The 23,981-nt window shown below is 46.3% G+C and overlaps 1 protein-coding gene across 2 annotated transcripts in view; it reads right to left on the bottom strand.

Moving 5' to 3' along the window:
* The window catches only part of ADCY9 (adenylate cyclase 9), a 482,409-nt gene extending 476,538 nt beyond the window's left edge, over positions 1-5,871 (bottom strand). The window contains exons 1-2 of one of the 2 annotated variants that reach the window (XM_085628464.1): positions 5,390-5,871; positions 2,579-4,416 (exon numbers count right to left, since the gene is read on the bottom strand). In XM_085628464.1, the coding sequence (XP_085484590.1) occupies positions 2,579-4,250 (1,672 nt within the window). In that variant the 5' untranslated portion in view covers positions 4,251-4,416; positions 5,390-5,871. The remainder of the gene's footprint in view (positions 1-2,578; positions 4,417-5,389) is intronic. The other variant, XM_085628463.1, reaches the window with a different exon arrangement.
* Between the last annotated feature and the right edge of the window lie 18,110 nt (positions 5,872-23,981).

Genomic DNA, 23,981 nt, shown 5'->3' with positions numbered 1-23,981 from the left:
AAGGCAGGAAATGCGATTTGATATTAACGTTATGTAATGTGTTGTTATTCATCTTACATCTACAACCTTCAAAAGGACTCCGAATACATTTTATAACACGTTACTACTGGCTCGGCTGACTTGAGCGAGAGAATAATAACAATAATTGAATAACAACACAAAGCACTTACATTTGGTGTTAAACAGAATAATTAACTCATACAGCCCATATGCAATGAGCCACTAGGAATCCCAGGCTCATATTGCAGCTTCCCCGCTTGACCAAATAGCGTGATCCACGGCCCATTGCTATATTTTACTATGCATCATTTCTCCTAACCAACCAGTATGAGAGCACATTGAATTAATTCAGTACAAGAATCTGAGCTCTTCAAAATACACACTTAATTTCAGCTAATTTAAAATGATCTTGCTCGACATTTAATAGCAATATATATACAATGAAAACATGACAAACTGTAAATTACTTTGGGGTAATTTGTAGCAACATTGACAGAGCACAGGAGTATTCTTTAATTTTTCATGTTTAAAAAAGTTCATTTAATAAAGGACACTCAAAACAATAATATAATCGTATGTATTTAACTAAGACACTGAGAAACGGTGGGAACTATTTTTTTTCATTTTAAAGTCATTATCATATTTTTCATCTCATTTGTTGACAGATTTGCATTTTTTAGAGGCTCGGCTTGTACTTTGACTCAGAGCCAAGTCAGACCCCTGACTCGGCTCGCCTCAAGATTGACAGTGGCCTTGCCTCCGAAATGTTAGTGTCTCCTACACCCTTAGGTGCAGGTGATATATGGAAGATACCACCGGTTGGTGCTGAGGCTTAATATTGTGCATAATGTGAGGGGCATCCCTAAGCAGTTGGCTGGGGCACCAAAGATGGCAAACGTGCGACACTGAAGTGTCCTATATTGACAGACGAGTTCAAGTGGCAATGCTAGTGTCAGCATGACGCTACTAGTTAATATGTAAGAGCTTAAATGAACCTAACCAATGAGAAAAGGCTGCGCTACAGGTCTACAACATTATAACACAATTGGGCAGGAGTATCCCTCTAAGTGCAACAGTGGAGAGCACTGTCTCAACGGCTGGCTAATGCCGTATTCGCCCGCTAATCACAATAAGGTGGCATTGCTTTCGAGGCCTAAGTTTCACATCTGGAAAGACCACAAAGATATTTAGATGATCAACATGAATTTGGGCTAAGAGCTCTAGATAGAATGGTAAGTGGTTGAGTTTGGGGGAATATGTCAGACCTCAAGCCACCTCTTAACATGGTTGGTCCCCTGGTTTCTCATTATGTCAGACATCCCTGAAGACTTAGGAGACACTGTCATAATCAAGATGAAAAAACCAAAGGAAATGATGATCGGAGTGTTGAACATTGCAAGCACTCACCCCCCAGTCAACTGATCTGGGTTTAATCCATCACTGTTCTTTAGCCCACTCTGCCACCCCAGTTCAGACATGGCCATATGCAAATCAGTCTGACCTTGTGCCTCATGGGAACAGTCCAGCCCGAACTGCCAAGCCATGTCTTCCCTGGACCGGAAACAAGCTTCCTAGGACCGGTTTCTGGCATTTCAGCCGTCTTCAGCCAGGCTTGCTTGAATCCAGTGGCAAAGTGAGCAAGGGACTCACGTCTGAGCATACCCTGCCAACTTATGGCGAACAAAGCAGTTCGGGCTGGACTGTTCCCATGAGGCACAGGGTCAGACTGATTTGCATATGGTCATGTCTGAACTGGGGTGGCAGAGTGGGCTAAAGAACGGTGATGGATTAAACCCAGATCAGTTGACTGGGGGGTGAGTGCTTGCAATGTTAAACACTCCGTCCATCATTTCCTTTGGTTTTTGCTTTGTTCGCCATAAGTTGGCAGGGTATGCTCAGACGTGAGTCCCTTGCTCACTTTGCCACAGGATTCAAGCAAGCCTGGCTGAAGACGGCTGAAATGCCAGAAACCGGTCCTAGGAAGCTTGTTTCCGGTCCGAGGAAGACATGGCTTGGCAGTTCGGGCTGGACTGTTCCCATGAGGCACAGGGTCAGACTGATTTGCATATGGCCATGTCTGAACTGGGGTGGCAGAGTGGGCTAAAGAACGGTGATGGATTAAACCCAGATCAGTTGACTGGGGGTGAGTGCTTGCAATGTTCAACACTCCGTCCATCATTTCCTTTGGTTTTTGCATAATCAAGATGACACCTTGAAACTCATTGCATGAAATTGCATTTTGAGTGTCTGATGAACTAAGTTACCTTGTAGGCCACGTCCTTGTTAAATGCTTCAAAAGCTCTAAGGAATCCCACAGAAAAGTCAAAGCCTTTTCCAATGGCACCACCTCAATTCCTTCCCACTGAAACTACGCCTACTTGATGAACTAGCACATTTGACCGAGATCCCACGGAAACTGTGTAGGAAGTCTCCAATGATCAAAACGTAGAACACATAATGCCACAAGATTTTATTAGCATGGTGACAACCCTCAATCTACATTGCTCACCTTCTTATAAGCCTAAGATTACTAGTACAAAGGAATAAGTACAATCAATAAGAAATATACATTTCCTACCTTTCAGCTGGTCTGCAACTACCATCTGACCAACTCGCTCGACCACCAAGCTATCCTCCATAATGTAGCGATCATCCAAATATTTGGCGGTGGCTTCAGAAATATGGACCTTGCCTGCCACTCCAAGCTGCTCCATGAGGTTGGCCAAATTCACATCATTCGACCACACATCAAATTTGAACCTCCTCATTCCCAAAATACCACAGAGCACGGTGCCAGTGTGAACACCCACTCGCATGTTCACCATCTCCTTCTTCTCCTGGCAGAACTGCTCAATGGCTTCAATCATTCCAAGGCCCATTTCAATGCAGCAGTAGGCATGGTCCTCTCTGGGCTCTGGGCACCCAGCTACACAATAGTAGCAGTCCCCCAGTGTGCTGATTTTCTCACACTTGGTGTCCTCACACAAACGATCAAAGCGCCCAAACAGGTCATTTAGCAGCCCCACTAGGGCATGAGCAGACTTATTGGCACTCATCTTTGTAAATCCAACAATGTCCGCAAACAAAATGCTAACTTGCTCAATCCGTTGCATTTTGAAGGGGCGGAAGATAATGGGGGTTTTCTGTATCGAAGATTTTTTCTTCCGGTTCTTTGGGCTGGAAGTGGAGTGGCGTTTCACAGAGTTTTCGCTCTCATCATCACCCTGCTTCATGAGATCGTCTGCAATGATCCGGGGCATGACTGAGTGGATCATCCGCTCTTTGAGTGCCTTCTCCACCTCCAGATCTTTCCCATGCATGATCGACTGTCCCACTTTCAGGAAGGTACTCCTGGAGCGCACCTCAGACATGATGAACAAATGTATTCCGATGGCGTGGATGCAGATATGCAGCAAGGCCTTGCTCAGTAACTCTGAGTGAACGACCCTGGTGGCCATTGGCATAAAGCAGTCCTCATCTCGAAACTGATAACCAAACGTTTCAAAAAGCACAGAGTAGACTATTCCCAGAAAAAGACTTAAATATAAGGGCAAGTGCATCACAGAGTAAAGAAGCAGCAGCACTTCCACACACATAGAAAAACTCCCAACTTGGGAAAGGCAGGTGGCATTGGATACGGTAGTGTAGTTATAGAGATCACCAATCATGGAGCGACGTGTTAAAACTTGGAACTGGGTGCCCAATGTCACCATGAAAACCATGACCGTGATAAACAGCGAAACCCATGTATAGTGTCGGGCATACATTTTGGTGAAGGTGAAAGCAAAAATGGCAACGCATATAAGAAGGAAGCACAGTGCTGGCACCAAGTGGGCTATTGAGTTTGGCCTCAAGTGCACCAAGAAGTAAATACTCCAAACCAGACAGGCGACGATGATGTAAAAGACAGCGTAACGGAACCGCCTCTGCGTCTGCAAAAAGCATCTCTCCATACAAGCCTCCTCCAGGTTGTTGGAGTCAAACTTGGGATTCCACCAATTGGAGCTGGCTCTTTCGAAGAGCTGAGGCAATTTCTTCTTCTTGCGCAGTCCAGAGGTGCCCCCTCGCTTCACTCCGGACTCCCCAGAGCTGCAACTCGAAGAGATGCTGTACTTGCAGTGCTTGGGGATGGAGGAAGGAGGGGGCCTGCTGTTGATCTTTACTGTTACACTCTGGCTGTCCCCTGATGCATCACAACTGACCTCGGTGTTGTGCTGCAGGAGCTGCTGGTTTGCTGGGGACGAGGCCATGTTGTCCTCGAGTAAGGCCTCTGGAGTTTGGTTTCTGACCTTCCTTCCGGCCACCTCACTGTGGTTCCACCCACCCCCCACTTCCAGCCTGCTTCCTTGCGCTTTCAGTTGCTTCCATGGACCACTGCGTGTCTGGAAAGTCTGTCCTTGAAGGTTTCATTCTGCCCTTGCAAGAAAAGGAGAAAAAAAAAACATGAGACTTGGATGCAGCATTTTCTGCAGCAAACAGGAGTTCTCTCACTTACAGCATGTGTCAAATGCCTGCCGTTTGCCCGCCCCCATTCCTCCAGCACTGGGAATATTCTTGAACTGAAGAGAAGCTGGCTCTGAATAATGATCGCTCCAACTTCATCTCCACTGCAGAGCGTGCCACCATACCTCACATTGTAGGGGTGTAGACGAGTAGGGAAGGGGTGGGGGTCGGACCAGTGCAATTCAACATCTCCCCCTTCTCGTCTGCACATATGAAGCGGTTAAGGGGGCAGGGGCTGGATCCAAATCGGAAACTGGCAAAGCATAGGGACGAGCACCCAGAGGCACACCGATCCCACATTATTCCCTTCACCGTGTACGCAGGAGCAAGCGCATACATCCCTTCCTCTTTGGGGTGACTCGGGAGACCCTGATCACTCACAACATTAAGGGCAGTAAAGTGCTATATAAATACAATTACAAGAGAATACACTTTGAGAGTAGTGAAAGAGAGGGTGCCAAACAACAGTGTTTTTTTATGATACATTAAATATTCCCTTGTCGATAATGGCTGTGATAACAGGACGCACAAAAAACGCACACACAAAAGAGGGTGCACGAAAAAAGGCAATACAGCGACTGATCACAGCGGGCCCGAAGAGCGCATACGGGGGTGGCGAATGGTTGACGACGTTAGAAGGGGCAGTGAAGAAAGGGCAAGACGGATAGGCATTAGACAAGAGGTAACAGGGAGCCGGAGGGAGAGAGACTGGGGCGGGTATCCCTAGGAGGCAGAACGTGACAGAATAACAGGCGACAGACACAAACTACCATTGGGGCAGGAGAGACAGGACGCCACGGGAGGAGAAGGGGTGGACGGGAGAGACGAAAGTGGACGCCTAGACATATCCCAATCCTTGCAAGAGGTTCCCGAACGCGACCCTTACCTCCCTCCTCCCGGCAGAAGATCTTCCAAACCAGACGGCCTCTGCTCCGCTCCCGACTGTCACCAACTTCAATGCGCGGAGGCAACGGGAGATAATGGGGACGCTGGTTTCATGCTGATTGACAGGGCGAGGGGTGGTACCAGGAGGGTCGCTGCGGCTCTGCTTCCTAGTAAATCATGCCATTGGCTAGAAAAAAATGACCCGCCCCGAAAACGATGGCCCACCCATCCCCGAAGAAAGCGCCCCTGCCGCTGTGTCGGAAGACCACCCTGCTGCTCCGGAAGGCGTCGCCAGCCGCTCGCGAGCCGGGCTGCGCTCCGGACCCTGGGTTGAGCCCCTGTGCGGACGGCGTGGTCCACTCAGGGCTTGTGTGTGCTAACGGGCGCCGGGGCATCAGTGCTCGGGCACCGGAGGCAGCGCCACCTGCTGGAGAGAGACCTGCTCTGGGCGGGCAGCGGCGAGGCGGCGGCCCGCGAGCAGCCTGCTGTCCGTCAGCCAGAGCGCAAGCCTGTTGTGAGTGACTGGAGGGGGGGGGGGAGGCCCTCGGCAGCGAGGCGGGGCGGTAACCGCCTGTCACCTGTCAGACGACAACAGTGGCCATGGCAGGGGAGCGTGCCTGGCTTAACGCACTGGGCACTGCAGCGATTATCGCATCCGTCTCGGGGCTACTCCTGTAATTATGCCGACAGTTCGGTGTCATTTTTAGGATATGGTAAAGGAGGGGGCCAACTAGAACCGAACGTCCCTATGGGGAGTGGGGGAGGAAGAGACTAAGACTCCCAGCCAGTGCCGGTCCGAGCGCTGGTGGCGGCCGTCAGGACAGCCTTTTTTGGCGCTGTCCTCCCCCCATATCCTCCATCTCCATAAATTTCTTCACTACCACTTTCAACAGTGCACCTTGGCTCTCCATAGCTTTTCTCTGACGTACATTTCATGTTTTTTAAATTGCCCCTCATAGTCCACTCACACCCAGCTCTGTGATATGCATGGTACACTTCTTTTTGTTTGAGCTGGCACATTAAACTCCATGTTACTTTATGATAAGCAAAAACTGCAACTATACAAAACTCTGAACTCCCACTAGTAGGAAAATTTAATCACCACAATTAACTCAATATTTCTATTGTTTGCTGAAAACTACCCGATGTACAAGGAAGTTAATGTGGTTTTAAACCAAGAATTATTTTTAAACACAATTCCCTCCACCAAAGTTAACGGCAGGTGAGGCTGCACCAGTCGAACCTCCCTAAAGCCAGTCATGCTCCCAGCAATGAGAAAGGACAAGCATTTCCAGAAATGGGGTGAGAGCTAACCTTATACCCATTATATGAAGAAAATGATCTATGTAAGTGGTGGGGTGTGATACCCTAAATTGTATCAAGCAGAACAAGTAAACAGATTTCTTGAAGATTTAAGGGAGAGTAGACTTCTCTGCTGAGAATTTTTAGAAACGTTTGCTAAAACACCACAGACACTTGTGGGCATTTATCAAATATTCCAGTAATTTCATGGTGCACCAAGGAATTCTGGCCTTTCCTGGGAGCAAATCTCGTTTTTGAGGTCTCGCCTGAGCCAGCGCGCATGCGTTGCTCTGCGAAGCTTCTAGTAACGCACTTTCAACTCGGAGCACACGCTTGTGCGTGTGCTTTTTTTTGTTCCTCACACGCTATTGGCCTATGCGTCCCTCTTTCTAGGAAAGACAGCACGCAATTGGCTAAAGGCGGGTGCATGTCCCTCCTTCTCTCTCTCCCCTGGCCTAGGGAGCTCTGGAGCGAGCAGCAGCGCGGCCGGGGGCAGCTGCATACCTCGCATTCCTTTCGCGGCCGCGTGGTCGCGCTTGTTTTAAAGAGCTGCGCACGGTGTCAACCTTACGCTTTAGGGACCTTTGCAGGACAGACCCTTTTGCATAATCAAGCTAGTGAAATCAAGATATTTGTCCACGTTCCCCATGCACATTATACATTAGAGACTAAAGTGATATTGTCCCAATGTTCTGCGGACACAACTGGTGTAAAGGGACCGGAGGTGAGCTTCACGCACGCTCTGCCCTTGTGACCCTAACACTAAAGATGGCTGGCAGCATCGGTTCTTCCTGTGAAATAAAACTACATTTACAAACCCAGCCGCGAGGAGACAGTCGAAGAACAGCGAAGGGAGGGATGAAGAGAAACTGAAGAGGGGCCCAGGTGAGAGGGAACCGTAAAGTGTCTGTGGCATTCGGGGTGCCATTTTAACTTCAGCTGCACACAGGTGTGTGTTCAGATGTTGGCGGCTGGCGCTATACTGCTGGTGATAATTGAATGATGAATGCACTTTAGGCCCAGACTTTTCTCACTTATCACCACGGAGGCTGCGTATACTTCTGAGGAATGTCTGCTCCGTGACTGCACGGGGGTCTCGACGCCCTGCTCCCCGGATTACTACTATTACTATTGGCCGGGCATGCAGTGTGAGCTACGTGGCATGTCTGCAGACACCTCAACAAAAGAAGGCATTAGGAAAGGAACACGAGAGAGGAACACAACGAGGCTTGGGAAAGTCACGGGCGCCAGTGAAACGGGAGCTATCCACCAAATGTTGGATGTCTTCTAAAAATACCAAAATGTAGGAGTAATAATAAGTCAAACATTTTCCCGGAAATAAACCCACTGTTCGAAACCTTAAAAAATCCAGTGAATAGTTAATTTATCAAGTAATCTGCAACTAGCTACACCAATGATTTATTCTCCGTGCATGCCAGGCAAAGAAAGCCCAGATTGTCCCGGTACGCAAGTTATTACTCACACTTGGGAAATAATTCATGGTTCCACGTGGAATACAGGATTCATCATCATGTCAGCCCCTAAATCACTCTGTAGTGCTTTATCCTTGTCAAGGCCATTAGGGTTATGTGGCCAGGTTATCCAAATTATGTGGAATGGTTATTTAAATTATGTGACAAAATGCCAAATTACGCAAAACATTATTTGGCAGTATATATTAATTCATTTCACCTCAGAATTTTTTTGTATGAAATCTGCAAATGATGTGGCAAATTATGCAGTAACTGCAACTCCCTAATTATGTGGTAATTGGCTGATGCTACAAGAACACATAAATTCACTGGTCCTCACCTTTGTCCATTGTTTATGAACAGTTAACCCATAAAAGTAAACCTAAGCATTTTAATTCCCCTCAGTGCTCATTGTTAGGAGCACTTTGAAAACAAGCATTTGCAATGCAATAGGTCTCGAATTTGCAAGAGTTTGAGCTGTTGGCATTGTAAACGACAATGCCTTTTATTTATGTGTTGGTTTTTAAAACCTAAATAAAAGGCATTGCCATTTACAATGGCAATAGCTTAAACTCTCGCAAATGCAAGACCTATTGCATTGCAAATGCTTGTTTTTTGAATGTCTTAAGTTAGAAATTACTTACACTATACCAAGGTCATAATTTTTACTGCCTTAAATTTACCATGGATTCTTCAGCCACTGCCATGGGTACCTCTAAAATGTCCGTCCGGTATACAATTGTCAGGATTTTGCCATTGGCAACCCCTAAACAAGAAGTAAAGGAAATCCTATGGCAAGTGTCACCTCAAATATCAGTTCCAACATTATGCTATGGATCCACCCCAAATGATAAGAATTATGTACATCATGTCGGGGCCTTCAGCCAGGTGTGGTGGCACGTGTTCTGTTTCGCTGCCACTGGGTATGACTGAGCTAGTGGCTTTCTCAGACAGTTCAAGTCCCCTCAGTCAATGACGGTGTCTTAATAGAAGCATGTCAGAGCCTGTAGTTTGCCATAGGTAAAACCTCCCATCCATTTTCTATTAGTGTCATTGTCCATAAGACAAGAATAACCTCCACTATGCCAGACCAGCAGCACGCTTGCACGCATAACACACATACACTGACACACACACATCCTCTCACATGCACTTTCTCACTATATCTCTCACACTCTTTCGTACATTTGTACTCTGTCAAACTCACACACAGACACACTGCCACTCACGCTTCCATTAGTCAATCTACTTTGATTGTGTTAGAAAAGCTCGCCATGCTCCTTCCGCTATACCTGCCTTGCCTTTTAGTGAAGCTCAATAAAAACATATTCTCTATACGCTATTCAAAAATAATAATATATTGCCTTGTCAATGTATGATGTGAATAAAAAGTACACTTCCTTAAAATAGCTGTGCGGGACTTATATTTGGTTTCACGTGTAAATCAAGCTGCAACAGTATTGGAAATGAACAAATCCACGTTCTAACATGTAATATCACAGCTTCCAACAGATTTTTTGAAATGCTTGACTTCTTCGGCAACCATGGATTTTTATCAAGTAACACTTTGCATTTTTGGGTTTTTGAGACCCAACTTACAATGAAGAAAAAAAAAACTACAAGTCCTCGAAAGAAGCATTTTGGTGAATGGAAAGCCAGGAATGAGTGAAGGTGTGTCACGATCCTCTATCCATCACCATACCCCAAAGCCTCAGCCCTAGTCTCCCTCCTCGCATCATGCCACGATCTCAGTACACTCTCCCCTCCTGCACCAGCACAGTTGTTGCAGATGGAGTTAATTAGCATTTAGAGCTATGAAAGCAGATATTCTATGGGTGCTATTGTAGAAATATGTGTAAATTCATGAGAGTTGTGAAATTTGATATGTGCAGAGTAAGAGGTGTGCTCAGGTAAGTGCTGGGTGATGGTGAATTGTGTGAGTGAATGCAGCATGAGTGGTGCAAGTGTTGGGTAAAGAATGTGCTGATGTGTCGGGTGAGCTGCATGAATGCAGTGTGAGAGGAGGGCCCATGTCGGTGATGGGTGAGAGGAACTCGTGCAGAGGGAGAGGAGTGAGTACAGGGTAATGTGAGTGGGTAAATGCAGGTTGAGTGGTGTGCCTGTGTGTGGTGCAGGGTGAGCTGCAAGAGTGAAGGGTGATCTGTGAGAGTGACTGGTGAGTGCATGGTGAGAGGAGTTAGTGCAGAGTGAGTGGTGTGTCCCTATGAGTTCCAGCAGACTATTGTCCCTATGTGCAGGCAGGAGGAACAGAGTGCCTGTATGAATGTTGGCTGAGAGGTTTCTTCGTGTGAGTGCAGGGTGAGAGGAGGAAGTGCAGGGTGAGTGATGTGACTCCTGGGTAAGTGCCGTGCCCATGTGAGTAAAATGTGAGTGACAGGAGTGCCTATCTGAGTGCACAGTGAGTGGTATAGTAGGGTAAGAGGAGTGACTGCAGGGTGAGTGATGTGACATGAGTTAGGGTGCGGGTGAAAGTGCAGAGTGGGAGCAATGAACGTATGGTGAGTGGTGTGCTTGTTTGAGTGAGATTGCAGAGGGAGAAGTGAGAGTGACAGGTGAATGAATTGTCATGAGTAGGGTGAGTAGTGTGCTCGTGTAAGTGCAGGGTGAAAAGTGTGAGTGCAGTGAGTGGTGTGCTCATGTTACCGCAGGGTAAGTGGAGGGAGAACGGAATAAATTCATGGCAAGCGGCATAAATGGAGTGTGGTCGCTGTGAGTGGAGTGTAAGAGGATGATGAATGGTGCGAGTTCAGGTTAACAGGGTGAGTGCCGTGTGATCACTGTGAGTGCAGGGTGAGAGGTGAAAGTGTCACGTGAGTGTAGTATGTGCATGCAGAGTGAGGGGTGTGCTCGTGTGAGTGCAGGGTAGGAGGAGGCTGAATGCGGTGAGAGCTTGGTGAGCAGTGAGTGAAGAGTGAGAATAAGAAGGGAGTTGTCTGAAAGCAGGATGTATTCCCACACACCTGGAGTAACTCAGCATTGTATTGACGACTGGCGTAGGGTTTCAGATATAAGTTAAACTATTGTTAATATGGCATCAGTCAGGAGTGGAGGGTAGAGGAAATAAATAATGTGGTGATCCTGCAACAAACTTTCAGTCTTCAGATTAGGTTTGGCAGCTGACCAAATTTTTTACCGGTATTTTGATGTCCCAGCCAATACACACCTATCTTCACATCTAGCAACAGAATCAGATACAGCCACACCTTGAAACTCACCTTGTCGAACCACTCCATCATACATTTTACCCTAGCAGGACCTCCCTTCACTGCCCACAACTGCTACAGCGCCTCCTACCGCAGCTGGACCAAGGTCACTCAGCAACAATGGACCGACGCCCTCAGCATCACAGCCCCACGCACCACCAATCTGGACCAGGCTGTAGAGAACTTCAACACCTGGATCACCAGCTTCGCCAACCCAAGTCGCTTCTACCAAACCAGTCCGAACGCACAGACCCACCAAATGAGCCTGCTGGTACACTCCGTAACTCAGTATGTCAAAGCGCAGGTGCAAACAACTGAAGAGAAGATGGTGCACCAGCAGGAACCATACCGACTGAGCCACATTCAAATCAGCCCTCAATGAATACCACTGCCAGCTCAAAGCCACAAAAAAGGAGGCTTTGACTGTTCGGATCCAGACCAACGTCAACCAAACCAAGGAACTCTTCACCATCGTCAGAGAGTAAACCTGCCCGTCAGCCCCTGAAAAACTTGATCCCCTCCTCACAGGAACTCAGCAATGCCCTCCCTGAAAACTTCCACAAGATAGAAACCATCTAAATAAACTTTGATCGCCAACCTCCTCAACAACCCACCAACCTCGTCAACATCCCATCGACCACCCGCTGATTGCATGGGAACATCTCGGCACACCAAAGACAACCACCCTTATGAACTCCATCCTCTCTGGAGCAAAAACGAGATCAGCCACTAGCTCTCCACCATCCTCAACGCCTCCATAAATATAGCCACCTTTTCAGTTGCCTGGAAACATGCAGAGGCGAGTCTCCTCCTCAAGAAACCCATGGCGGACCCCAGCGGTCTCCAGAACTGCCCTCCCATCTCTCTGCTCCCCTTCCCTGCCAAAGACCTGGAGAAGGCCATCAACCTCCAACTCGCCAAAAAACTGGAGAGAAACAACCTACTAGACCCTTCACAATCGGGTTTCAGGGCCAACTATAGCACAGAGACAGCCGTGATCACTGCAACAGATGACATCCACACCCTACTTGACAGCAGAGAATCAGCTGCCCTGATCCTGCTTGACTTAACAGCTTTCAACTCCATCTCCCACCACACACTCATCGACCAACTATGCCAGATTGCAATCATAGACGATACGTTCAGCTGGATGGCATCCTTTCTCACGGTAAGCACCTAGAGTGTCCTCCTCCCTCTTTCCTTCACCTCACAACCCAAGCACACCATCTGTGGCATTCCCCAAGATTCATCCCTGCCCTCTTCAACATCTACATGACACCATTCGCAGACATCTTCAGATCTCACTACATCAACATCATTTCCTACGCCGACGATATCTAGTTCGTCCTCTCTCAGCGGACCTCACCTCAATGAAGACCAACTTCCATCACTTCATGAAGAACGTCTTATCCTGGATGAAGGACAACTGCCTGAAGCTCCCCACGGACAAAACTGAAGTTCTGACTTTCGGCAGACACACCGCCCTCTGGAATGACTCCTGGTGACTGGTGGAGCTCACTCCCAACTCCACTCCGAAAGATCACACCCACAACCTCTACATCGCCCTGGACAGCAAACTCTCCAAGAAATGTCAGGTCACCTCCATTTCCTCAGCCTACTTCCACACGCTCCGCATGCTCCACAGGTTCTCAAGTGGCTCCACATCAGCACCAGGAAAACGGTGACGCAGGTCCTCCTCACCAACCAACTAGACTGCGGCAACACACTCTATGCAGGCACCACCACCGAACTCATGCAAAGACTCCAGACAATCCAGAACACAGCTGCAAGACTGTTCCTCAACCTGCCCTAAGAGGACCCACATCACCCAGCACCTGAAGAACCTCCACTGGCTCCCCGTCCAGAAGAGATGCCAATTCAAGCTTCTGACCCATGCCTACAAAGCCCTCCACGACCAAGGACCCGCCTACTTGAGCCATCGCCTGGATTTCCATTGACCTCTCAGGAATTCCCGCTCCAAACACCATGCCCTAGCACAGATACCTGACAGACGTTGCTGCCGCTCCGGAGGATGCTCCTCCCACCTTGCCGCCAAAGTCTGGAACACCCTCCCACTACACATCTGCACCGCACCCTCGCTGACCCACTTCAGGAATGCACTCAAGACCTGGCTTTTCAACTGATAGGTGCAACACAGTGCCTGGATACCCTCTAGGGTGATAAGCCGCACTCTACAAATACGACCTGATTGATTGAAAATAAGCAAGATCACCTAAAGCGGTTATTTTGAGCAATGATTTGTGCATACCTCAAACAGCAAATATAAATGGCACTTTTAAATGTGTTCTAGGGCTGCGTTAATAATAGATGACTAATAATTAAAGGAAACAAAGACAGAAAAGTCATGTTACAGATTAATACATATCGTTTTATTTACAGCCCTATTTATTGTCAAGGCGAGGACTTTGCAGGCTCTTTGAACAACAACAAATGGCTGGTATTTTTCTCCAGGAATGGTGGCATCCCTACTCGCAATATGCCTTTTCACTAAATGCATTTTCCCACTGTGGCAGTAAAAATAAAATATAAATGTAAGGAATAGGAAGAGTGCGGACCCGGGGGGGTTACTGGAACCAGTGAAATAACACAAAACCTTGTTAACTAGTTCACAAAGGCATGTAAAATGTCTTTTAAAGACCTGTGAAAAACTCTGGTGTGGCGGCGATAAGACTCCAGACACTGCCCAGCCAAGCCCTTGGCAGCTCAAGCTGAGACACAGGATTGGGGGGAGGACTAAAGCCCTTTTAGCCCTATGGGCGTTGCACGCCTGTGGTAGTCACCAGATCTCTCGCTGCATAGATGAATAGGAAAAACGGATAACCAATCAGCCTCCCATCTATTACGCTACCATACAAAGAGATTAATGAATCTCAAAAATATCAGCCTTCCGATCTATAAAGCTGCCAAGTTTATATATGTGTGACATATTCAGGGATTCAATGCACTTATGTGTGACATTTCAAGGCTTATCTGTGACATTTTGAGGGACATGTTGAGTACACCAAAATAGTTATGTCTCTTAATGAGAAAAGCAAACAAGCATTGGCATAGCCTATAGGTCTCGCCTTTGGGACCTTATAAGTGTTTAGCCATGCAGCACATTATCCTGGGTGCTGTACGATTAGAAGCAACTAGACAATCGATGACCTAGAGGCAAGATAGCCCCAAAATGACATTCTGAGATTATGCAAGACAACAGTGGGGTTGGAGCACAGCTAGTTAATCAAGTCCCCACTCAATGCTGCTCTCTGAAAGCTGTGGGGGTGGGCCCCACAACATTCTATGCCATTCAGAAAAAGAAAAAAAATCTATATCATTAAAACACCAGATATTGCATCTGCTCATGATGGAGCAGTCCAATCTTGCTACCCATTGCTGAAATGTACCACTTTAAATTGCAATACAATATTTCATGATTTGCAAACATTTTGCCTCTGTGAAAAACTGGCAAGCATGGCCGTTCTAATGCAGGGCATACGTGGACACTGTGCGTGTCTCGCACAGCTTGTGTACGTTGTATTAGGACAAAGACCGTGGAGGGGTGGTGTGGGAACATCAGATGTGGGGTTAATGTAAGTCTGCAGGTGGCAGAGAGAGTGAAAACATGGAGGGAAAGTGTTAGACTGCTGTTCAAGAGGGAGACTGGACGAGCAAATGGCTTGATGGAACTGGGATTTCTCCTCCGAAGAAAGACAGGATTGGAGTACCGCATGTGGAGTGCTACAAAAGTACTTGCCTCTGCCACTGCATTTTAACTGCCATATTTTACAGGAAAACCACTATGGCAAGATTTGTACAAAGAAGCCTCATTCTGAGGGAAGTAGGTTGTATAAAACACCTGGGAACACTACAAAAACGGAGGAGAGGGGGGGTCTGGGCTGATGAGAAACTGATGTGGAAAGAGGGGGTTGGGGTATCAAGAAAGAGAATAGGGACAGAAGCATAGGGTAAAAGTGAATTGCAACATGTGGACATGTGTTGCAAAACGTGGGCCTGCTCCAGCAGTCACTGAGGGCAGCAACTTCCACCTCTATAGGGACTTCTGGGCATGGGCAAAAATGGATGGCCGGAGGAGATGGGAGGTCAGGGGTGTTGAGAAACAGACAGTAGGAGAAAGTGTGTGGGTTGCTAAGGAACCGGCTATAAACAAAAGAGTTCATACCTCTAACAAAGACTGTCATGTTCCTTCACCCACTGGAGTCAAATCAAGAAGACAAGAACTCAAAAGGCTAAAATGACCACAATAAAAGATGAGATGAAAAAAGGAACACAAAACTGAAATAAAAGGACAAAGAGAGATCCATGTGAATAAGATGAGCACTGAAAATAGCATGTACCAGCACCAAACAGTGGAGGGAAGTGGAAAGAAGGAGCATAAAAAGCCTCAGAGGGCCAATGAGAAGACCTGCATAATATGGAGGAGGAGCGATGTACTGTGCCTTATCACACAACAACACCCATACATTCACCTCAATGAGGAAAGTGCCCAGCACATTGAACTATTACATATGGAAAGGAGGCAAAGTAAAGCCTTTTGTGCCGAGTCTGCTGCAGAGGCAGGAGACTGGGCACAAAAGGCTTTACGTTCTCTGAATACCATCTGCAGGGGAGCACTTGTGCGGCTGAGGAGTGCCGTTCATCAGTAGATGCGAGCCCTCAGGCGCATATCTCTTGTTCCCTTGCTTTACCCCTTAACCAGACAAGCCACAGTGCAACCCTCAGAGCGGCAGCAGGGCGATGAGTGATCTAAGCATGGACCCTGGTGTCGGAGGCAGGCTTTGGTCTACTTCCAGCTCCTGACTATACTTCTGTGGTGGTCCAGCATCTGTGGTCACACATTAAAAGGTCAGATGAACCCCGAGAACAATACAAATATGATGAGTTCATGACGAAGACTCTGCCACCTTCTTTTACCCACTGGAGTCAATTCACAGAAGAATACCCACTCAAGTCCTCGAAATCCAAGTCCCTGCCCTCCACAGACGAGTCCTGGTTCTCCGAAACAGGCAGGGAGGAGGAGCTGGTGCAGAGGCGGTTCTGCTGGTACTGCATGGAGCATTGTCGGATCCTGTCTCTGTAGGCAATAGGAGGAGGGCGGCCAAACAATTGATAAGCTATGGAGCATTCTTCCATATTTACTCAATCATAACAACGCATTCACCCAACTGGACCTTTTTTTAGATAAATAAACTAACAGGAAAGATAGCTGTTTTGCTTTTTAGGTAAAAATTAAAAAGCTTCGTAAAAATGCATCCCATGTTGATTGTTTGACGTTAGGATTAGTGTCTATTGTGGCCCTGGTCAGCTATTTAGTAGAAGTCCTTTAACCTAGCAGCCTTCAAATAAAGGCTGCGTGACATTGGATAGTAAAACCAGTACAACACACAAAGCACCGTGCGCAAAGCACACCCCGGGTTGAAACAAAGAAAACACTGCACTTGATCCATGCATTCTTTGAAACATTGGAGAATGCAAACGTTTTAACAAGAGCCTATGTGTGTGGAGGGAGCAAAGGGAAGAGAGCTATTGCCACCACCCCTGCTTCATCTCCACAGTCCAGCAGCATCCAGTCCCTCTGTATCAATGTCCGAGCAGTTGAACAATGCTGGAGCACGGCATTCAGATAAACAAATTTTGTTTAATGTGGGTCCAGTGCACGGAAGCATAGGGACCTACTCTTAGACTTCAGCCACTGACCGCTGACTCTTCCTCTGCAGTATGCGAGATGGGGGTGCACCTCAGAAGTGGAACAAGAGGAAACTAACAAAATAAATAGCAAATTGAACAGATAAGGACTACAGTGGAACACCAGTAGATAGTCCTTGTTCCGTGGGAGGAAACAAATGAGCACAAGGCGGGAATAAAAAGAAAGATTACCCAATAGCAAGCAACAATTTTTTAAGGACGATCCAAGTAACAAATAAAAAGTCAATGGGCGGGCTGTAAGCCCACAGAGTGAGTACAGCTTGTCTCGTAGAGACAGCGCATGCGCTGCCTAGGCTCAACCTAAAAATATTGCCTTTTGGGTAATGTAAATACGTAGAAGCTGCCATGAAACAGCTACATAGATTCAGAAGTGAGTGACTAGAAATGCGAACATCGGAGGAAACTCAACCACTGGAATTTCCTATGTTGCAGGAAACTTCAGTGATTTTTTTTCTCCAGATTTAGCATATCTATGAATTGGAAGATTCTCAATAATTAGCCACTTAATTTAGGCCCCTAGACTGGTAGAAAACGGTGATAGTGGATGACATGAACTGTCCATGAATCTCATATTAAAGATCAGAAAACTCCTGACAACCTCTCTCTCTTCTCTACACCTTTTGCCAATTATTATTCTCTTTCTATCTGTCTTCCTCCTCTACATTTCCCCTTCCATACTGTACTTCTATTCTTTCCCCTCGCTTCTCAGTCTCTTTCCACTCCTTCTCCCCTCTCATCTTAACACTTTTATGTTCTGTTTCCGTCTCTCTGCTCTTAATATACACCTCTGCTTTTTGTTCATCTCTGCTGTCTTTCCTCTTCTGCTTTTGTCTCTCTTTTCTTCTTCATCTCCTTTTTGTCTCTCATCCGATTATGTCCCATTTCCCTTTCCCCTCTTATGGTCCCCCTGTACAGCAAAAACAGTGTCTAAACTTTCAGATTAAACACATAGAAACAGAAGAAGCATTCAAGATCAATGATGATACAATGATATAAAGTGCACAAGTAACCTCTGACCGATTACGAAAGCAATTATTTACACTAGATCATTAGGTCCAAAAGAGACTAACCTCCATAGCAGGTGTTCCTGTGGCAAGATGCACAGTCAATGTTAGCTGGTCAGTAGGAGCTGCCTGAGTCACAGATTCAATCTCCGCTGGCCCGTCTGCTGTGACTGCGGGTACAGGCGGAAGTCTGCCAGGACTGGCCTCGGACAGTGCTGCTCTTTAATAGTGAAGCTCTCAGTGTGGCTTTCATCAGAGACATTGCCTTTGTCTGTGCTTGATGAGCCCGGGCTCTGATAAAATCTTGAGGCTGGTACAGTGCTTACAACTGTGCTGATGGCTGGACCGGTCAAGGAGACCAAACTGTTCTGAGGCTGGAACAGGTGAACAGAAGGCACTGGAAGGTGAGGATTGGGCCCAGAGCTGGTTTCACTCATATTTGTGTGTGTAAACTAGATCAAGCGGGGAAGCACAGCTGGGCCTGAAAACCACACCGTCACTGTGAAAGTTTAAAAATTAATTGCAAGTGAACAACATAGCCACCGCTCACCATACCAATAAGTGACCTCTCCTGATCCGGTTCATAGCGACTACATTGCCTTGGGAAGCAGCCTATAGGGTCCTGGCGGCTTTGTTTGTTATACTACTCAGAGGAGTCTGCAGCGCATCGTGGACCATAAGAGCTACTAAATGATTGATATTAGCATTTTAGTTTACAATAACTGTGTAACTTTAACTCCTAATGCATGGTACTTGGTAGGTCAGGATCCCACTTTTCATGGCATGCTTCTAGATCCCCTGTACTGTGATGTACAATGGACATGCTTTGATAGTAGTTGCTCTAGATGAGAAAAAAGGGATCCATTGTATTAGAGATTAAAACTGTCCACAGAAACCCCTAATCAATTAGATTTTATTCCATGGGTTCCTCTGTCAGGATTAAAAACAATGAGTCTCGATAGTTTACAGGCCCTTATCACCGTAGCTCCACTATATTTACGCCAACATATTTTGGCCAATGCTTATGCACCCATACGGTCAGCGGCCTCATCAGGGCGGATAGATCTCTATTTGTATAGTCGTTTATCCAGTTGGGCAAAATGTTGTTAATTTGAAAAGATTTATTAGTTACCCATAATAGTAACAAAAACTGTTTACTCATGGTTCATGCCGATGGATGATTTTACCTGTATGCGGATTATATTTGTAGATAGGAGTGTCTTAGTGTAGAAGGCAAACGCTTAACGGCATATTATATACATACATGCTTTTCTTATAACAAATTGAGCGACCAAGTATAAACACAAGTAAAAATATGTGATGGTATGTTATACTACACTCGTGACACACCACACAATCAAGGTGAGACATTGAAAAACCTAATTGTACGTCTTTAAAACGTGTCCTCATGCTTCTTACACAATTAACAAAAGGTGTGTTCTTAACATGGGGTAGAAATGGGGGCGTCACCCTGTAATCACACGCTATTAAATGTGAGAGAAAGAGAATCATTGTTAAAAGCAAATAGGTGAATTCTTCAAGTTAAGTTCAGTTCAACACTCTTTATTTCGATAAGAAGATACTATAAAAGAGTCATACAAATATAATCATAAAATACATTCATATTCTTAAAATAATCAATACATAAAAACGAAATATTACCGTGTGAATATTAACTTTAAGAAATGTACTACAGAGTGAACTAAAAGCACATTCATTCTGATATTTAGCCAATATGTTTTTTGACTCAAGGCAACTCACTTCACAAGGAGATGTCAGCAGGGGACTTTGTTTATTTATGCAACTCTTTCTAAACATGCTGGAAGATGACCTATGTACCTTAATTTACTTATCTGTTTATGACATGTAGCTGAAAACCGCAGAACTAGAAGGTCTTAACACTGATACTCAACTCTTATCTTGTTAAATGCAACTCTTTGAACTGGCCTCAAGCTGATAAAGAGTATGTCCACTGCTAAGCAATTTTGTATGAAGTCACGTAAGCTCTGCTTTGAGTTTTGTATAAATATGGCAGAGTAAGTGTTGATCTTTGTTCAGTCTACACATGCATTCTGAGTGTGGAGTTGTACATTGTTCCTGCTAGAATAACAAATGGCTTAAAGCCTCCGACTCCTCGCACTTTAATTATTCGTGGACAGTGTGGTGATAACCAAAGCGTAGAAGTCCTCTTTCCACAACAGAATCATACAATTTTCTAAGATCAACACAAATTGTTTAAACTCTTAAAATCAGTGAATCTTTATCAATTATACACCATAAAAATTCCTAATTAATCAGATTAGGCAACTGCTCCCATTTTCATCCATACAAGCCACATGCTCATTCAGAACCTCGATACTACAATGACCATAGGACTGACAAATAAGTCTGGAGAATTCTACACACCTCCAGGTGCCTTCTGACACCTAGACGTCTACAAATTGGAATTATCCACCTAGCCCTCCTCCTGCTGTAAGCAGGAAAGAAAAACAACCTATGGGTTACAGATTCTCGTGCATATCCACAAGATGGGCAGCCATTAACAGTGAGGTCTGGTGACTTCACCCATCTTTTTTTTTAAATAATATTTTTATTGAGAAATTCAAACACAAAACAACGTACATTGGCATTGTGTACAGCAGCATTACAACCGTTTGAGTGTGCATCGAGATTCAGAAAACATCTTCACAAAACATTGGCACATTAGTGGCATCAGGTAGTAACATAGCCATATATCATCAAACGATTGATAAGCCATATAGTCTCAGTCGCTCAATTCCGATTCTGAGGTTTCATGCGGGGGTTCACATATGTTTCCTCTGTATGCATTCCACCCTCCCCATACCTGGGTCCACTTTTTGGGGCAGCCTCTGTGAATGTATACTGTTTTTTCGACAACCATTGTGGTGTCCATGTCTCGGCACCATTGGGCGAGGGTAGGGGTCTGTCTAGAACCCCATCTTTGGGCTATATTGCGCTTCGCCAACAGGAGTCCCAGTGTCACCCAGAGTTGCGCCACGCGGCTAAGGTCTGTAGGCTCCCATACATTGAGGAGACACCTCCTTGGTTCCGGAAGCGTCGGAACTTTTGTCACCTGGGAGAGTGTGCGCATTATCGCCTTCCAGTATTGGGCAATTATGGGGCACTCCCAGAGTGTATGGAAAAGACTACCGTCCATACCACACTACCTGAGACATAGCGGGGAGTCGGCCCATTTAAGTTTATATAAGAGTGTGCGGGTGTAGTACGTGCGGTGCAGAATTTTTAATTGTACCAGCCTCAATTTGGACAATATCCCCACCTCCTTAGGGGAGGAAAGCGCCGCCTGCCAGTCCGTCTCGTCAAATTCCCCCAGCTCTGTCTCCCATCTAGCCTTAAGGGCTGAAAATGGGTCCGGCTGGTTGTTTATCACCTTCCGGTATGTCAGGGACGTCGCTCTCTTAGTCAGATGCTCCGTGAGGAGTCGGTCTTCCAACGGCGAGGACTCCGCCAGCCGGGTCCCGGGCGGGACCGCCGCCCGGAGTGCATATCGGGTTTGTAGGTATCGGAATCGTTCAGTGTCTGCCAGGTCATAGTCCGCTTGTAATTGGGCAAATGTGACAAGGTCACCTTTTTTCCAGAGATCGCCGACCCTTGATATGCCAATCAGATCCCACTGTAGAAACCCCTTAGTAGTGCGCAGCACCCCCAACTGTTTCGCTTCCCACAGTGGCATGGCCTGGGTTATCTTCCCAGCCCAATCAAGAGCACGTTGCGCCTCAAACCATATCTGCAGAGTATGCGTGGGGCCCGTGAGGCAGCAGCTCCTCGTGTGGTTGTAGAGCGCTCCCATGACCCCCCCGGCCCCCAGCAGTTGTCGGTCCATACGGTACGCCGGGTCATCCCCTGGCACATGAAGCCACTGATTTATTACCATAAGCTGAGATGCCCAATAGTATAGCTTCATATTAGGGAGGGCGATACCCCCGTCGTACCAGCCTCTGGTCAGCTTATGGAGCGCTATCCGTGGCGCCTTATCTTCCCACAATAGACTAGTCACCTCTGCGTTTATGGCGGTAAAGTATGTAGGTGCGACCGGGAAGGGTGTGTTCTGAAGCAGGTGGAGAAATCTAGGGAGAGCCATCCTTTTAAAGAGGGCGGCCCTTCCCAGTAGTGTCAGGGGTAGAGAACGCCAGTGTTTGACGTCGCTACGAAACCGATTCAGGGGTTTCGCCAGGTTTTCGGCAACAAATTTTCCCTGTCTGCTGTCACATAGATTCCTAAGTATTTGAATCCGTCTTCTACCACTCGGATTTCACACCCCCGCGGGAACCGCGGCGGGGAGCTCCGAAGCACATACAAATAGGATTTTTCCCAGTTTATCTTATAGCCGGACACCCTCCCGTACGACGCAGAGATGTCCAGAAGACAGTGTATCAAGCACGCCGGCAAGGCTAAGTACAGCAGGACGTCATCAGCATACAGAGAGATGCGGTCCTCCCATCCCGACTTCACCCATCTTGAGGTGAAAGTGCAAAGTGGCAAAGTACTATATCTAAAATCGATGTAAAGTCTCCTGGCCAGCTGTGTTTCAATATCATCTAGAAAAGACTCTGCACAATAAAAATCCTTTGTCATTAAAAGCGCCTGTAATGTACCCAATGGTGATAAATTTAGGATCTTACTAAGCCGATAAGATCTTAACAATGATTTCGATTCAATTACTGAAATGGAACAGCAAGTACCCCCGGGGTCTTTCCAAAGATTTGCTAAGCCAACTCAGAAAACATTTTTCTGACATATCTCATCTAGGGGAGATCTGCAGAAGAAGGATACCAAAGATTTCTTTAAGACCTTTACGGTAATATATTAATTCGGGAGTAACCCAAATTCTCCTCCAAAAAATTAGGGGTATAATCACCGCCCACTCTGAGATTGGTCTAAAACCAGCATCAAGCTTAGGGGAATCCAGGGGGTGCTGACCGTAATAGACATCACCTGCCATAAAAAACGATTTTCCACCATATCTAACAGTTTGAAATTTTTGTGACCCCAGAGCTCCACTCCATATAAGGCCACCCCCTAGGACTGATATGAGTAAAATTGTTTGGAGAATTGGGAAAAACGGTTTGTAGTGAGCCCTCAATACATCTTCATCAGGCCACCAATCTGCTTCTCAGATTTTAAGCTTCTTTTGGAGATATGATGAGTTCGATCTATATTCCTGTCTAAGGTGACACCCAAGTATTCAAAAGTTTGGACTCACTTGAGTGGTATCCCATTCTGCGTTGGATACGATTTGGAGGTATGGCAAGGATTAAAAACCATATACTTGGTTTTGGACACATTTATTTCCAATCCCCTGTCACTACAAAATTTGCCAAACTGGTCCAATGCTCTCTGGATCCCCATGGGCGACTTAGCAAGAAGGAGAGTCTTGTCTGCAAACGAAAGGGCAGGAATCCTCATGCTTGCTAATTTAGGTGCATCATTGTCACACTCATTTAAGTAATTAACAAGGCTGTTAATAAACAGGGTGAAAAGGGTCCGGGCCAGGACACAGCCCTGTCGCACTCCTTGACTCACTGGAAAGGATACAGTCACCTCACCCAACTTCTCATAATGTACCTGAGCATAATTACATTCAAGCAAGCGCTGCATGATTCTTCATAAATACTCAAGAACACCCATCTTGTTCAACAAAGACCAGAGAGTTGTCCTCTGGACCAAATCGACCTTTTTGTCGTCTAGCCATTGCTGAAGCCGAAAAAGAATAACACTGCTAAAACATTTCTGGGTGGTGTCAATTAGGCTGATAGGCCTATAATTTGCAGGGTTCAAAGGAGAACCTTTTTTATACACAGAAAAGATTTTGGCTCCAGCCC

Source organism: Triturus cristatus, chromosome 10 (genome assembly GCF_964204655.1).
Source record: "Triturus cristatus chromosome 10, aTriCri1.1, whole genome shotgun sequence".
Taxonomy (NCBI): Eukaryota; Metazoa; Chordata; class Amphibia; order Caudata; family Salamandridae; genus Triturus; species Triturus cristatus.
This window is presented reverse-complemented; position numbering and strand designations above follow the sequence as displayed.